We start from the raw sequence: 17,989 nt of genomic DNA, 5'->3' as shown, positions 1-17,989 counted from the left end.
ACAGGTTGTAACTGTGTTCACAGCTCTAAACTAACAGGTTAAATGAACTAACGGGTTGTAACTATGTGTTCGCAGCTCTAAACTAACAGGTTAAATTAACTAATGGGTTGTAACTATGTGTTCACAGCTCTAAACTAACAGGTTAAATTAACTAACGGGTTGTAACTATGTGTTCACAGCTCTAAACTAACAGGTTAAATTAACTAACGGGTTGTAACTATGTGTTCACAGCACTAAACTAACAGGTTAAATTAACTAACGGGTTGTTACTATGTGTTCACAGCACTAAACTAACAGGTTAAATTAACTAACAGGTTGTAACTATGTGTTCACAGCACTAAACTAACAGGTTAAATTAACTAACGGGTTGTAGCTATGTGTTCACAGCACTAAACTAACAGGTTAAATTAACTAACGGGTTGTAGCTATGTGTTCACAGCACTAAACTAACAGGTTAAATTAACTAACGGGTTGTAACTATGTGTTCACAGCACTAAACTAACAGGTTAAATGAACTAACGAGTTGTAACTGCAGTATGTGTTCACAGCTCTAAACTAACCGGTTAAACTAACTAACGGGTTGTAATTATGTGTTCACAGCTCTAAACTAACAGGTTAAATTAACTAACAGGTTGTAACTATGTGTTCACAGCACTAAACTAACGGGTTGTAACTATGTGTTCACAGCACTAAACTAACGGGTTGTAACTATGTGTTCACAGCACTAAACTAACGGGTTGTAACTATGTGTTCACAGCACTAAACTAACAGGTTAAATGAACTAACAGGTTAAATTAACTAACGGGTTGTAACTATGTGTTCACAGCACTAAACTAACAGGTTAAATTTACTAACAGGTTGTAGCTACGTGTTCACAGCTCTAAACTAACACAGGTTAAATTAACTAACGGGTTGTAGCTACGTGTTCACAGCTCTAAACTAACAGGTTAAATGAACTAACGGGTTGTAGCTATGTGTTCACAGCACTAAACTAACGGGTTGTAGCTATGTGTTCACAGCTCTAAACTAACAGGTTGTAGCTATGTGTTCACAACACTAAACTAACGGGTTGTAGCTATGTGTTCACAGCTCTAAACTAACAGGTTGTAGCTATGTGTTCACAGCTCTAAACTAACAGGTTGTAGCTATGTGTTCACAGCACTAAACTAACAGGTTGTAGCTATGTGTTCACAGCTCTAAACTAACAGGTTGTAGCTATGTGTTCACAACACTAAACTAACGGGTTGTAGCTATGTGTTCACAGCTCTAAACTAACAGGTTGTAGCTATGTGTTCACAGCCCTAAACTAACAGGTTGTAGCTATGTGTTCACAGCTCTAAACTAACAGGTTGTAGCTATGTGTTCACAGCCCTAAACTAACAGGTTGTAGCTATGTGTTCACAGCTCTAAACTAACAGGTTGTAGCTATGTGTTCACAGCTCTAAACTAACAGGTTGTAGCTATGTGTTCACAGCTCTAAACTAACAGGTTGTAGCTGTAGTGTTCACAGCTCTAAACTAACAGGTTGTAGCTATGTGTTCACAGCACTAAACTAACAGGTTGTAGCTGTAGTGTTCACAACGCTAAACTAACAGGTTGTAGCTATGTGTTCACAGCTCTAAACTAACAGGTTGTAGCTATGTGTTCACAGCACTAAACTAACAGGTTGTAGCTATGTGTTCACAGCTCTAAACTAACAGGTTGTAGCTATGTGTTCACAGCTCTAAACTAACAGGTTGTAGCTATGTGTTCACAGCTCTAAACTAACAGGTTGTATCTATGTGTTCACAGCTCTAAACTAACAGGTTTTAGCTATGTGTTCACAGCTCTAAACTAACAGGTTGTAGCTGTAGTGTTCACAGCTCTAAACTAACAGGTTGTAGCTGTAGGACCTTCAGAATGTATTCACACCTCTTACATGTTTCCTCATTTTGTTGTTATAGCCGACATTTAAAATGAATGAAACTGTGATTCTGTGTCACTGGCCTACACACAATAAATACCCCATAATGTCAAAGTGGAATGACGGTTTTTTGAAACATTTTTTTTTACAAATGAATAAAAAAATAGAAGGCTGAAATGTCTCGAGTCAATAAGTATTCAACCACTTTGTTATGGTAAGTATAAATAAGTTCAGGAGTAACAATGTTTCTTAACAAGTCAAATAATAAGTTGCATGGACTCTGTGTGCAATAAAATAGTGTTTACCATATATTGTTTGATGACTACCCCACACATTACAATTATCTATATGGTTCCTCAGTTGAGCAGTGAATTTCAAATGTTCCAAAACATGCGTCCTGTTCGCAATAAGGCACTAAAGTAAAACTGCAAAATCATGTGGCAAAGAAATTAACTTTATATCCTGAATACAAAGCGTCATGTTTGGGGCAAATCCAACAAAACTCATCACTGAGTATCACGCTTCATATTTTCAACCATGGTGGTGGCTGCATCATGTTATGGGTATGCTTGTCATCGGCAGGGACTAGGGAGTTTTTTTTTTCGGACAAAAATAAACAGAATAGACCTAAGCACAATCCTAGAGGAAAAGCTGGTTTAGTCTGGTTTCCAACAGACACTGGGAGACAAATTCACCTTTCAGCAGGACAATAACCTAAAACACAAGGCCAAATATACGCTGGAGTTGCTTATCAAGACAACATTGAATATTCCTGAGTGACCTAGTTACACTTTTGACTTAAATCAGCTTGAAAATCTATGGCAAGACTTGAAAATGGCTGCTTAGCAATGATCAACAATCAATTGGACAGAGCTTGGAAGAATTATCCAGGCGTGCAAAGCTCTTATTAGAGCCTTACCCAGAAAGGCTCACAGCTGTAATCACTTCCAAAGGTGATTCTAGTATGTATTGACTCAGGGGTGTGAACACTTGTTTTTTTTTTACATGTTGGCAAATGTACTGAAAATGAAATACAGAAATATCTAATATACACATGTTTTCACTTTATCATTATGAGGTATTGTGTGTAGATGTGTGTGAGAGAAAAAAAATATTTTAATCCATTTTGAATTTCAGGCTGTAACACAACAAAAAGTGGAATAAGACAATATATATATATATATGATATATATATATATATATGATATATATATATATGATATATATATATATATATATATATCATATATATATATGATATATATATATATATATATATATCATATATATATATATATTTGTTGATAGGGATAGGGATATGAATACTTGTTGAAGGCACTGTAAGTCAATTTGTCCCAATACTTTTGGTCCCCTGAAATAGGGAGACTATGTACAAAAAGTGTTGTAATATCTAAACGGTTCACCTGATATGGATGAAAATATCCTCGAATTAAAGCTGACAGTCTGACCTTTAACCTCGTAGTCACCTGTATCATTTCAAATCCAAAATGCTGGAGTACAGAGCCAAAACAACCAGAAATGTGTCACATTCCCAATACTTATAGAGCTCACTCTATATAACATTCTTGCAGGATGAACATCAAACTGTAATTCTGCTATAAATGTCCTTCATGCTTTTTGTGAACGTCAGTTCACACAATTTACTACTTGGCATATTGTCAAAGTACATTATACAACCCAAATAGAAGGTTCTTAGACTGTGGACTGGCACAAGCCCGACCTTCCCCTGGAACGAAGATGATGCAATAATGCACATGGTTTTGATTGGTGTTCTTTCACAGTTATATTTCCTAACCAGTATAGCTTAGCATAATAATGGTAAGATGTTTACGGATGATTAGTCAATTCAAACCAGACGAAACGTGCAAATATGTGTCCTGCGCACAAGTCAAGGTGGATCTGTTCTAGTTTGTTGACATCCACATAAGAAAAGTGACGCTTTTAATAATAATTATAAAAAATAAAATAAAAATGACCCCCAATTTCGTGGCATCCAATTGGTAGTTATAGTCTTGTCTCATCGCTGCAACTCGCGTACGGACTTGGGAGAGGCGAAGGTCGAGAACCGTGCGTCCTCCGAAACACAACCCAACCAAGCCGCACTGCTTCTTGACACAACGCCCACTTAACCCAGAAGCCAGCCACAACAAAGTGTCGGAGGAAACACCGTACACCTGGCAACCGTGTCAGCGTGCACTGCCCCCGGCCCGCCACAGGAGTCGCTAGTGCGCGATGAGACAAGGACCTCCCTGCCGGCCAAACCCTCCCCTAACCCGGACGACGCTGGACCAATTGTGCGCCCCCCCATGGGTCTCCTGGTCACGGCCGCCTGCGACAGAGCCTGTAGTCCAACCCAGAATCTCTAGTGACACAGCTCGTACTGCCTTAGACCACTGCGCCACTCGGATAGGCCCTCGCTTTTAATTATTTGAGGCTTGTGTGGACTGCCATGTCATAAGTCTCCTTACCTTAGTGGTGCAGGTAACCCTGAGAGGTTCGATCAGTCTGTCCAGTCTCTGGACCACAGCATTGGGACACAGACAGCAGAGTCTGGCCAGCATGATGAATGTCAACATCTGGGTAAGGGGGGGAGGGGGGGACAGGCAGGAAGACATTTTAGAGAAATAAGATGGGAGAGACATTCTATCTGTTTTCAATGCCGGACGTGCATAATAATGGAGGAATTCAGTTTGAGCACTAGCCACAGAATTTGGAGCGTGCAACATGGTTCAATGTGCCTTTTAAATCAGCACAATCTACTTGTTCATGTTTTCAAATTGCCACCGTCTTGGGAGTTAGAATTGGGGTCATATATACAGTGCTAATGCCGATACAAAACAAGAGGAGAACACTGTAAAATAAGGAGAATTTAGCAAATGAGGAGGTTGTGGTAAGTACATCTTTATGGCATTGGTTGACAAATCTCTCATTGCATCAAAGTTGGTCTCTCGTTAAAAAAAAAGAGTTCTGGGTGAATTAAGATTTAGATTTAAAGATTTAAAAACCTCCCCAATTTTTTTCTGACAGACAGCGTGGCACTCCTCTCATCTAAAACCATTAAGTTGGCTGTGTACTTTAAGCATCATTTGTCCGGTTTAGGAGTGCCCCAACACACTAGTACCATGTTTTAGGGATTTCAAATGGCCTTGAAGAAGTTAAGTTTGCCGTCCTGCTAAGTTTACGTGCAGTCTTACTCTGATGTCGTAGTGGTCTTTAAGGCCTTCTTCTACGCGGTCGAGGAACTCGAAGATGTCCAAGCAGTCCAGACAGCTGTCCAGCAAAGTATACATGCACTCAAACGCTGCCTTTCTCACGTCCAGACCATCGTCCACTGTGTGCTTGAACGGACCCATCTCCACCTGACATAGACAGAGTAATGGAGGAAGAAGAGGAGGAGGAGGAGGGTGAGTGAGTGGAGTGAGTGATTGAGTGAGTGAGTGAGCGAGTGAGTGAGCGAGCGAGTGAGTGAGTGAGCGAGCGAGTGAATGTGTTTGTGTCTAAAAAGCAAGCTTGTTATTCGATAATCCGTTTGTTATTTTATCACCTAAGTGTTCTTCGTCGATCCGTTTATTGTTATTGACGTAATGGTTGCCTGTACTGTGATTAAAGTGATACCATCCTCTCATTTTACAACATACACATATTCAACATATAGTCAATACAGGGGATTTATCAAAATGCACACATTGGACTCCACTCGACACAGTAGCTTGTGAAAGGATTCACCCCCTGGGCATTTTTCCTATTGTGTTGCCTCACAACCTGGAATTAAAATAGATTTTTTGGGGGGGGATCTGTATCATTCGATTTACACAACATGGCTACCACTTTGAAGATACAAATATATTTTCTTGTGAAACAAATAAGAAATAAAACAAAGAAACTTGAGCGTGCATAACTATTCACCCCCCCCCCCAAAGTCAATACTTTGTAGAGCCACCTTTTGCAGCAATTACAGCTGCAAGTCTCTTGGGGTATGTCTCTATAAGCTTGACACATCAAGCCACTGGGATTTTTGCCCATTCTTCAAGGCAAAACTGATCCAATTCTTTCAAGTTGGATGGGCTCTGCTGGTGTACAGCAATCTTTAAGTCATACCACAGATTCTCAATTGGATTGAGGTCTGGGCTTTAACTAGGCCATTCCAAGACATTTAAATGTTTCCCCTTAAAACACTTGTGTGTTGCTTTAGCAGCTTAGGGTCATTTTCCTGCTGGAAGGTGAGCCTCCGTCCCAGTCTCAAATCTCTGGAAGACTGAAACATGTTTCCCATCGCCATCCATCATTCCTTCAATTCTGACCAGTTTCCCAGTCCCTGCTGATGAAAAACATCCCCACAACATGGATGATGTTCTCAGGGTGACGAGAGGTGTTGGGTTTGCGCCAGACATAGCATTTTCCTTGATGGCCAAAAAGCTCAATTTTAGTCTCCCACATGCCTTTTGGCTAACAGCAACTGTGTTTGCTTATTTCTTTCTTTAAGCAATGGCTTTTTTTTCTGGCCATTCTTCCATAAATCCCAGCTCTGTGGAGTGTACGGCTTAAAGTGGTCCTATGGACAGATACTCTAATCTCCACTGTGCAGCTTTACAGCTCCTCCAGGGTTCTCTTTGGTCTCTTTGTTGCCTCTCTGATTAATGCCCTCCTTGCCTGGTCCATGAGTTTTGGTGGGCGGCCCTCTCTTGGCAGGTTTGTTGTGGTGCCATATTCTTTCCATTTTTTAATAATGGATTTAATGGTGCCCGTGGGATGTTCAAAGTTTCGGATATTTTGTTATAACCCAACCCCGATATGTACTTCTCCACAACTTTGTCCCTGACCTGTTTGGAGAGCTCCTTGGTCTTCATAGTGCCGCTTGCTTGGTGGTGCCCCTTGCTGAGTGGTGTTGCAGACTCTGGGAGTCACGCCCTGACCTTAGTATTCTTTGTTTTCTTTATTATTTTGGTTAGGTCAGGGTGTGACATGGGTGATTATATGTTTTTGTCCTGTCTATGGTTTTTTGTATGTCTATGGTTGCCTAGATTGGTTCTCAATTAGAGGCAGCTGTTTATTGTTGTCTCTGATTGGGAACCATATTTAGGCAGCCATATTCCTTGAGTATTTCACGGGTGATTATCTATGTCCATGTCCAGTTGCCTGTACTAGTATATTATAGCGGAACGTTCGGTTTATTGTTTTGTAAGTTTGTTAAGTGTCTCTTCATCTTCATTAAAGTAGTATGTATTCATCTCACTCCTGCTCTTTGGTCTCCTCCACAAACGTGACACTGGGGCATTTCAGAACAGGTGTATATATACTGAGATCATGTTTTATTTTTTATTATTTATTTAACCTTTATTTAACTTGGCAAGTCAGTCAATAACAAGTTATTATTTATTTACAATGAAGGCCTAGGAACAGTGGGTTAACTGCCTTGTTCAGGGGCAGAACGACAGATTTTTACCCTGTCAGCTTGGGGATTCGATCTAGCAACCTTTCGGTTACTGGCCCAACGCGCTTCCCGACTTGGCTACCTGCTGCCCCAAATATGACACTTAAATAAAGTCCACCTGTGTGGACTGACTAACTAATTATGTGACTTCTTAAGGTAATCAGTTGCACCAGATCTTATTTAGGGGCTTCATAGCGAATATGCACGCACCACTTTTCCAGTTTTTTCTGTTGTTGTGGAATTTATTGAAACAAGTAATTTTTTTCATTTCACTTGACCAATTTCGACTATTTTATGTATGTTCATTACATGAAATCCAAATACAAACCCATTTAAATTACAGGTTGTAATGCAACTAAATAGGAAAAACGCCAAGGGGGATGAATACTTTTGCAATGACCATGGCAGAACACTGACATTCCTGTCTTGCAGGAAATCACGCACAGAATGAGCAGTATGGCTGGTGGCATCGTAATGCTGGAGGGTCATGTCAGGATGAGCCTGAAGGAAAGGGACCACATGAGGGAGGAGGATGTCTTCTCTGTAACGCACAGCATTGAGATTTCCTGCAATGACAACAAGCTCCGCCCGATGATGCTGTGACACATCGCCCCAGACCATGACGGACCCTCCACCTCCAAATCGATTCCGCTCCAGAGTACAGGTCTCGGTATAACGTTTATTCCTTTGACGATAAACGTGAATCCGACCATTACCCCTGGTGAGACAAAACCGCGGCTCGTCAGTGAAGAGCACTTTTTGCCAGTCCTGTCTGGTCCAGCGACGTTTGTGCTCAAAGGCGACGTTGTTTCCTATGATGTCTGGTGAGGACCTGCCTTACAACAGGCCTACAAGCCCTCAGTCCAGCCCCTCTCAGCCTATTGCGGACAGTCTGAGCACTGATGGAGGGATTGCGCGTTCCTGGTGTAACTCAGGCAGTTGTTGTTGCCATCCTGTACCTGTCCTGCAGGTGTGATGTTCGGATGTACCGATCCTGTACAGGTGTGACACGTGGTCTGCCACTGTGAGGACGATCAGCTGTCCGTCCTGTCTCCCTGTAGTGCTGTCTTGGGCATCTCACAGTACGGATATTGGAATTTATTGCCCTGGCCACATCTGCAGTCCTCATGCCTCCTTGCAGCATGCCTAAGGCACATTCACACAGATGAGCAGGGACTCTGGGCATCTTGATTTTGGTGTTTTTCAGAGTCAGTAGAAAGGCCTCTTTAGTGGTCTAAGTTTTCACAACTGTGACCTTCATTGCCTACCGTCTGTAAGCTGTTAGTGTCTTAACGACCGTTCCACAGGTGCATGTTCATTAATTGTTTATGGTTCATTGAACAAGCATTGGAAACACTGGGAAACAGTGTTTAAACCCTTTACAATGAAGCTCTGGGAAGTTATTTGGATTTTTTACGAATTATCTTTGAAAGGTAGGGTCCTAAAAAAGGGACGTTTCTATTTTTGCTGAGTTTAGTAACATGTTTTCACGAGGAAACATATTTCACTAAACTGTTGACCGCCCCTCTACGTGCTCAATAAAGGAATGAAGGAGAGAGAGGATGAGATGGAAACGCACGGTGGTCAGATACTCTGTAATGTGTCAGCCTATTAATTATGAAAATATAAAATATGACCTATTACGAGGCTATTCAAAATACAAAATTCACTATAATTGTCGCCCAACTCTGAATACGTTTAGGCTCGACCAATTACGTACCAAAGACATCTTAAATCAGTTTTTAAATGTTTTTCTGCCAGGCGTAATAAGCAATAGACTATTGTGACGGACATTTTTCTGTTTGTGCTTTTCTAATGTCTGTGTTCATGTAAGTGACTGATTGAACGAATCCTCACTATCAGTATCTGCAATTTGACAGGACGCCCAGAAACTTGTTTAGAGCAAAGGGATATCTCCGTTTTTAAGGTCTCAGCTTAGACATCAGAAGCATTGGTCTGTCACATGCATGACCCAGTATTGGTCTGTCACATGCATGACCCAGTATTGGTCGTCACATGAATGAAGCAACCATTAATTATGAATAATCATGCAAATATAACTTGTCGGTATATAAAACATCTAAGTTTGACTGTACTCACTCTAGCTTGCTGACAATAAACAGCGATTAATCTAAGATTGACTTCGAGTGTCCCTGTGTAAGAATTTCCAAAACACTATGTATTGTATAATGGCACAATCATTATTTCAATTCAGGGTTGTTATTTTTTTCTGGCTTGGACTATACATACACTCTAATATGCATAATCTTACAGCTGTCCATTTCGTTGTGTTTGGCTTTGAAACAACATCCGCAACAACCACGTTGTTCCCCACTCAGTTTCAACCTGTTATTGAACCTCTTTCTTCACATGTATCGATCACAGTGAGGTGAGTTTTAAAAGCACTGATACTGTTTTAATGATACGTGTTTTGATGTGATTTTCCATTTCATTTGCATTGATGTCAGAGAGGTTATCAGGGACAATGGAGCCCTGAGTACCAGGCCATTAGCGACGACCCGATGATCGTTATCGAGTTGTCGAGTACTACTAAAGCTCTTCCAGAGTGTATAAGAGGAGATTACAGTGACTCAGCGGTCACATGGAATTCAGCCATGACACATGACATCAGGTGTGGCGGTAACACGGTCAAGGCAACAGCCTCCTTCCTGATCTGTGTCTTGTATGTAGAGGTTAGGTGATATTGAGGCTAGCTGCACACACACACACACACACACACACGCACGCACGCACACACACACACACACACACACACACACACACACACACACACACACACACACACACACACACACACACACACACACACACACACACACACACACACTACCTCTCTGATAAGGTCCTTCTTGATCTGTGTCTTGTATGTAGAGGTTAGGTGATATTGAGGCTAGCTGCACACACACACACACACACACACACACACACACACACACACACACACACACACACACACACACACACACACACACACACACACACACACACACACACACACACACACACACACACACACACACACACTACCTCTCTGATGAGGTCCTTCCTGATCTGTGTCTCGTTGTAGAGGCTAGGCAGTACTGAGGCTAGCAGACCGCGGATCAGAGAAGGTTTGTTGTGGGCCGCTGAGTTGAACATCACCAAGGCCACACGACGCACATTCGGGTCTTTGTCCTGCAGAGTCTTCAGGAAGTCACCTGGCATAGAGAACAGGGTGATGTTCATTAAGAACCAAATGGGAGAAATCAAACAGAAACCGGGAGGCAAACACACCAAAAAATATTTCCCGTTGCAAATATTATTATTTTTTTCATTAACTGAATGAATACAACCCTGGACGTTGCAGCATGTTGTGGGTGCATTTTAAATGACACCCCATTCCTCCATAAAGTGCACTATTTTTAACCAGACGTGGCTTTAACCCAAAAGAAGTGCACTACGGTTGAATAAGGCTATCATATAACCAGTGTAGAAAAAGTTATATGTTGCGTCACTTTGACATCTTACCTATGCATCCTTTGAGTAGTGAATCTATAGGTACAGGCTGGTCAACGATGGTGAACTTAACAGCAGTGACCACAGTACTGCGGGCCACAGGAGACCCTGAGGACAGCTGTTGTTTGAGCCTGGGCAAGAGCTGAGCCGGGTTGGCCATGGTGAGTTTCCCCAGGCACTCCGCCACCACATTCCTCGTCCCCTCTTCGGCACACTCGCGGTTCTTAAAGAGCAGAGCCCAGATATCCTCGACGTGGGCCAACAAGCTCTCCGTCGAGCAGGCGCTGATCACCTCTTTGAGGCTGTGTAACAGCAGGTACCTTCTCTTAGCCTGGCTACCAATCTCCGTCAGCATAAAGGGAAGGTAGTCCTCCAGGTTGCCCACACAGATGTTCCCCAGAGCGCAGGAAGCGGCTGACTTGACTTCCTCGTTGGGAGAGGAGAAGGCCTCCAGGATCACGGTCTTTAGTTCCTTCTGACCCCCCAGGTTCATGGTACGCCCCGCCTCCCCAGACACAGGAAAGACAGGATTCTGACGGACTCGGAACACTTGGGGTTCTTGACTTCCTGGATGAAGCCGGTGACCATTCCGGATGCTTCTTTAGGGCACACGGAGGATAGAGCAGCTACACACCTGGCCAAAACAAGAGACAATATAAAACAGAAAAAATAAAAACATCATTTTGTGTTTCTCATGCCTCTACAAGACACTATAGGTATATCACTTATATCTATCCTCTTTATCTGTACGCTCAATCAATCAATCAATCAATCAATCAATCAATCAATCAATCAATCGAACAAACCACTACTCCTACCTGGCCACAGAGTAGTAAGACTGTCTGTGCATGGGTGTGGGGTCTGTAGCCTTCGCTGAGCCGTGGAAAGGACCGGTGAGAGCTTTCAAGAGGTCGTTGTATCCCATGTTCCCAGCCTTAGTGACCACCAGGGCCTTGAAGAACTCCAAGATGGCCGACAGAGCCCCTCCTTGCAGCAATGGGGAATGAACCAGATGAAACACACCAGGTAAGACGGTGTTCCCGATCTTGGACAGGGAGGAGGGGCACACCTTAGCTATACAGGTGAGAAGCATCACCGCCACCTGGGATATGTGCATGTCGTTCTCCTCGATCAGGGCAGGTAGCTCGTTGAGCACAGCCTCGATCACGGGCGGCTTCAGGCTGTCGCTGTAGTTCATAACTATCATGTTGAAGGCAGTCAGTGTGCTCAGCTTGAGGGCGCGCTGGTTCTTCCTGAGGAAGGAGGCTAGGATGGGGATGCCCTCAGTGAGTAAAGGTCGGAGGTCGATCCTGAGGGGCGATGTGGCGATGAGAGTCAGTGTCTTCACCGCTGTCAGCCTGTGAGGAGAAGAATTGGACCAGTTTGAAACAGAGACAGCCCTCAACGACGCTCCACAAGTTGTCACAGAAGCCATTATTGGAGAGATGCAAAGATGAACCCTGGATAACATACATTATTGTCATGGAGACACTTTTTGTTTTACACACCCCCCCCCCCCCCCCACACACACACAATATACATATAAACCCACAGAGAGCTTTGATGAAAGAGTTAGCCACAGTTTAGTTTATGGGGTTGAGTGTGTTGCTCAATGGCACGAGATAGTATGGGGATACTGATGCCAGTAACTCTCCTGTTGCAGGCTCACTTCCCAGCCTACACCAGATGTTGTTTTTTTACAGTTGGGAGCAGGGATTTGTACCTGCAAAACACTAGGCTACCTACCTGGTGATCTCGTTCTTCAGTCTCTCCAGGAAGATCTGCAGTGTCGGCTGGAGGTCCCCGCCCAGCTGGTCTCCTAGGTGACACACGATGTGACCCATACAGGAAATGGCCCTCTCCTTCACTTCCTGGTCAATGTCTGCAGCCTTCAGCCTCTTCAGAGTGGCAGAGAACACATCCTTCACGTAGGGCTTGACATCGAAGGCGGGTAGTTTATCTAGAGTAGAATAGATACTTTTATTTGGAACGGAATTTCTTATTCTACCTTTCATCCCAACCCCAGTAAAAACAATGCTCTGACACTAGTAGCCAGTTCAGTCCTCACAATTTCCTCCCCATGGACCAGGACTTGAACCAGCAACCTTTTGATTACTGATCCACCTCTCTAACCTCTGGGCTACAGTACCTACCTCCTAACGGGCATATGATCTTGACCATCTGCTGCGTGACCAGTAGGGCTTCGGAGGTGATCTTATAGAAGGGGTCCTCCACACACTGCACCACCGGAGGCAGAATAACCTTCATGTGAGGCTGGAACACGGCAGGAGGATGGCTGCACAGGAGGACATTGAGGAAAGAGAGGGCATCGATCTTCATGTTGGACGAGGTAGACTTGTCTGTAAGGGAGTGAACTATACCTGAAAAGAGAGATGCCAGAGAAAAGGTGAATATGAATGTCGAGATGACTTTTTTTGACATTGTATCTATAACCCTTCCAAGCATTATTTCCTTTTAAGTTATAGTACTATATTTTTATTGACGGGAGTTTTCCTGACCACGTGGCTAGAACGCGAAATTGTCCTGACTAACTACAGAGAAGAAATTAACAACTGTTGTAGCCTATAACTACAGTAGGCCCTGAGTTTTTCCTGGCCAGGTCACATGATCGATGCCCTGTCTTTCCTCAAGGTCCTCCTAAGCAGCCATCCTCCTGCCTCAGGAGGACCCCTTCTATAAGATCACCTCCTGAGGCCCTACTCGTCACTCAGCAGATGGTCAAGATCATTTTAAATGTTATGTAGCTCTGTCATTGAGCTGTTCTTGTCTATTATTGTCCTGTATTCTGTCATGATTCTTGTTTATTGTGGAACCCAGGAAGAGTAGCTGCTGCTTTTGCAACAGCCAATGGGGATCTAAATGAAATCCGATTTGTAATGGAAAAACTACTGGCCTCAGAAATGAACAAAGGAATGTAGTAATTTCGATAAGAAGCTGCGGGTAAGTGAACGTGTGAGTGAGGTTGCCAGGGATGTGAGTGAGGTTTACCAGGGATGTGAGTGAGGTTGCCAGGGATGTGAGTGAGGTTTACCGGGGATGAGAGATGGTATGTGAGGGTGTGAGTGAGATTACCAGGGATGAGAGATGGTATGTGAGGGTGTGACTAACTACAGGTTACCGGGGATGACTAACTACAGGTTACCGGGGATGAGGTTACCGGGGATGAGAGATGGTATGTGAGGGTGTGAGTGAGGTTACCGGGGATGAGAGATGGTATGTGAGGGTGTGAGTGAGATTACCAGGGATGAGAGATGGTATGTGAGGGTGTGAGTGAGGTTACCAGGGATGAGAGATGGTATGTGAGATTACCAGGGATGAGAGATGGTATGTGAGGGTGTGAGTGAGATTACCAGGGATGAGAGATGGTATGTGAGGGTGTGAGTGAGATTACCAGGGATGAGAGATGGTATGTGAGGGTGTGAGTGAGATTACCAGGGATGAGAGATGGTATGTGTTTTCCCAAGGCTCCTGGCAGTACGTTGGCCAGCTCTGTCAGCAAACTGAAACAGCCCTGTCTAGACTTCATACTCTTCTCCTTCAGCTGCTTGTGGAGAGCCTTCACTACTGTGGGGACCTGGGAAACAACAACAAAAAGCCCTGAGGAACACCTCAAACGAATGAAAGCTCACATTAAAACGTACTTAAATATGTCTCCTAATTCACCTTGTCATCTCTGTATTGTGATATACACTATTACTGTATGCTCTGCTGATGTCTTGGATGAGGTCCCACTTTAAAAGGCATTTTAGCCCCATGAGACTAACGCCGGTTGATTAATGTTTAGAAAACAACAACAACAAAAACAACAACAAAAAGCAAAACAAATGACCTGTTTCTTGAGCAGAGTGATGGCTGGATCTTCTTGGACTCCAGGCTCTGTTGCCGTGGCGATGAGGCCCTGAGAAGGCCTGGTCTGTTTGAGTAAGGCAACAAAAGCTACAAAGATGTCCGTCCTGACGTTCTCCTCCCTCTCTTTAAACCGAGCCAGCAGGGTTGGAGCCACGGACCCATAGAGCTCCACTAGCAGGTCTCTCCTTGTGCTGATCACAGCCTCCAGACACTTCACTGACGACCTCCGTACCTTCCAGCTCATGTCGTCATCGTCACTGTACTCGTCATCTGACTCTGCAAGGGAAAAGAATGTTGACTTTGTTCCAATGTCCATATATGCATACCATATTACAATTAATGTCTAATAGATTGCATTTAAATTCCCTAAATTCCCTTACCCTGACCCTAACTCTAACCTCAAACCTGACCCTAACTCTAACCTGACACTAACTCTAACCCCAAACCTGACCCCATCTCTAACCCCAAACCTGACCCTAACCCCAAACCTGACCCTAACTCTAACCTCAAACCTGACCCTAACACGAACTCTAACCCCAAACCTGACCCCATCTCTAACCCTAAACCTGACCCGAACTCTAACCTCAAATCTGACCCTAACTCCAATCTCAAATCTGACCCTAACACTAACCTGACCCTAACCCCAAAACTGACCCTAACTCTAACCCCAAACCTGACCCGAACTCTAACCTGACCCTAACCCCAAAACTGACCCTAACTCTAACCTCAAACCTGACCCTAACCCCAAACCTGACCCTAACTCTATCCCCAAACCTGACCATGACCCCAAACCTGACCCTGACCCCAAACCTGACCCTAACTCTAACCCCAAACCTGACCCTAACCCCAAACCTGACCCTAACTCTAACCCCAAACCTGACCCTAACCCCAGAACTGACCCTAAACCCTAATCCAAACCTGACCCTAACTAACCCCAAATCTGACCCTAACCCTAACCCCAAACCTGACCCTAACTAACCCCAAACCTGACCCCAAATCTGACCCTAACCCCAAACCTGACCCTAACTAACCCCAAACCTGACCCTAACCCTAACCCTAACCCCAAATCTGACCCTAACCCCAAACCTGACCCTAACTAACCCCAAACCTGACCCTAACCCTAACCCCAAATCTGACCCTAACCCTAAATCTAATCCAAAATCAGACCCTGATCCTAACTCTATTTAATAATTGCACATCAGCATAGTTGCTGTTGATAGGTTTGTTGATAGTTTGAGTACCTTGGTCCTCATCCTCTCCGTCCTCTGTGTCCATGGACTCATCCCCGTCCTCATCCCCGCCCTCATCCACATCATAGTTGTAGTTGGGGTCATAGGTGACGTACCTCAGACACAGCTTGATCACCGTGGACATATGTGGGGACATCTCCTTGGGGCATCTCATATAGAAATAACAGATCAACTATTGAACGAATTTAGTAGTTATGGGTCTGTTTTTTCATCTGTGTCTAATCTTGTGTGAGCACTGGGCTCTGGTCAGCTAGTAATGGGTGGAATAAATCACAAGAGAAACCTCAAGTAGAGAGGGAGAGAGAGAGAGAGAGAGAGAGAGAGAGTTTTTATTTATTTATTTTTTTACCTGCGGATGAAGGCTTCAAAGGCCTGGAAGCAGTACTCCCTGAGTTCATCATCCTCCACACTGCAGAACGTCATCACCATGGGGATGATCTTCTCCAGGTGCTCACCTGGAACAAGAGCAATAAAACAACCACTTACCCGACCGACCAATACAATGCTTCTCTCTGGTGACTAAAAGTACAACCACTTACCAGACCGACCAATACAATGCTTCTCTCTGGTGACTAAAAGTACAACCACTTACCAGACCGACCAATACAATGCTTCTCTCTGGTGACTAAAAGTTCAACAATGTCCATTTTGATTTGCAACCACTTTGACAGATATCAAGTTGGTTTCGGAAAAAAATAAATAACTTGGATGTCATTTCATTTCCAGAGCTCAGATTTTTTATTTTACTATAAATTCAACAATCAAGCTTAAAGAAACTGATCCCCAGCCAACCTCACCCTACACTCTACCCTGTTGAACAGCACCTCACCCTACCCTCTACCCTGTTGAACAGCACCTCACCCTACACTCTACCCTGTTGAACAGCACCTCACCCTACCCTCTACCCTGTTGAACAGCACATCACCCTACCCTCTACCCGTTGAACATCACCTCACCCTACCCTCTCCTGCCTGTTGAACATCACCTCACCCTACCCTCTACCCTGTTGAAAATCACCTCACCCTACCCTCTACTCTGTTGAACATCACCTCCCCCAACCCTCTCCTGCCTGTTGAAAATCACCTCACCCTACCCTCTACCCTGTTGAACATCACCTCCCCCAACCCTCTCCTGCCTGTTGAACAGCACCTCAACCTACCCTCTACTCTGTTGAACAGCACCTCAACCTACCCTCAAACCTGTTGAACATCACCTCACCCTACCCTCGACCCTGTTGAACATCACCTCACCATGCAATCTACCCTGTTGAACATCACCTCACCATGCAATCTACCCTGTTGAACAGCACCTCACGCTACCCTGTTGAACAGCACCTCACCCTACCCTCTACTGCCTGTTGAACATCACCTCACCCTACCCCTATCCTGCCTGTTGAACAGCACCTCACCAGACCTATCCTGCATGTTGAACAGCACCTCACCCTACCCTCTACTCTGTTGAACATCACCTCACCCTACCCTCCACCCTGTTGAACATCACCTCACCCTACCCTCTACCCTGTTGAACATCACCTCCCCCAACCCTCTCCTGCCTGTTGAACAGCACCTCAACCTACCCTCTACCCTGTTGAACAGCACCTCACCCTACCCTCTACCCTGTTGAACAGCACCTCACCCTACCCTCTACCCTGTTGAACAGCACCTCACCCTACCCTCTACCCTGTTGAACAGCACCTCACCCTACCCTCTACCCTGTTGAACAGCACCTCACCCTACCCTCTACCCTGTTGAACAGCACCTCACCCTACCCTCTACCCGTTGAACATCACCTCACCCTACCCTCTCCTGCCTGTTGAACATCACCTCACCCTACCCTCTACCCTGTTGAAAATCACCTCACCCTACCCTCTACCCTGTTGAAAATCACCTCACCCTACCCTCTACCCTGTTGAACATCACCTCCCCCAACCCTCTCCTGCCTGTTGAACAGCACCTCAACCTACCCTCAAACCTGTTGAACATCACCTCACCATACCCT

The 17,989-nt window shown here is 44.3% G+C and overlaps 1 protein-coding gene across 1 annotated transcript in view; it reads right to left on the bottom strand.

Moving 5' to 3' along the window:
- The window catches only part of LOC135537329 (cullin-associated NEDD8-dissociated protein 1-like), a 46,980-nt gene that overhangs the window by 3,557 nt on the left and 25,434 nt on the right, over positions 1 to 17,989 (bottom strand). Inside the window, 12 exon segments of the mRNA XM_064963530.1 lie at positions 4,393 to 4,500; positions 5,119 to 5,283; positions 10,404 to 10,573; positions 10,884 to 11,384; positions 11,387 to 11,505; positions 11,690 to 12,229; positions 12,618 to 12,831; positions 13,025 to 13,252; positions 14,325 to 14,466; positions 14,722 to 15,017; positions 15,983 to 16,140; positions 16,341 to 16,446. Of these exon segments, the coding sequence (XP_064819602.1) occupies positions 4,393 to 4,500; positions 5,119 to 5,283; positions 10,404 to 10,573; positions 10,884 to 11,384; positions 11,387 to 11,505; positions 11,690 to 12,229; positions 12,618 to 12,831; positions 13,025 to 13,252; positions 14,325 to 14,466; positions 14,722 to 15,017; positions 15,983 to 16,140; positions 16,341 to 16,446 (2,747 nt within the window).

Source organism: Oncorhynchus masou, unplaced genomic scaffold, assembly GCF_036934945.1.
Source record: "Oncorhynchus masou masou isolate Uvic2021 unplaced genomic scaffold, UVic_Omas_1.1 unplaced_scaffold_751, whole genome shotgun sequence".
NCBI lineage: Eukaryota > Metazoa > Chordata > Actinopteri > Salmoniformes > Salmonidae > Oncorhynchus > Oncorhynchus masou.
Note: the sequence above shows the minus strand (reverse complement) of the source record. Positions and strands in the feature narration are given on the sequence as shown.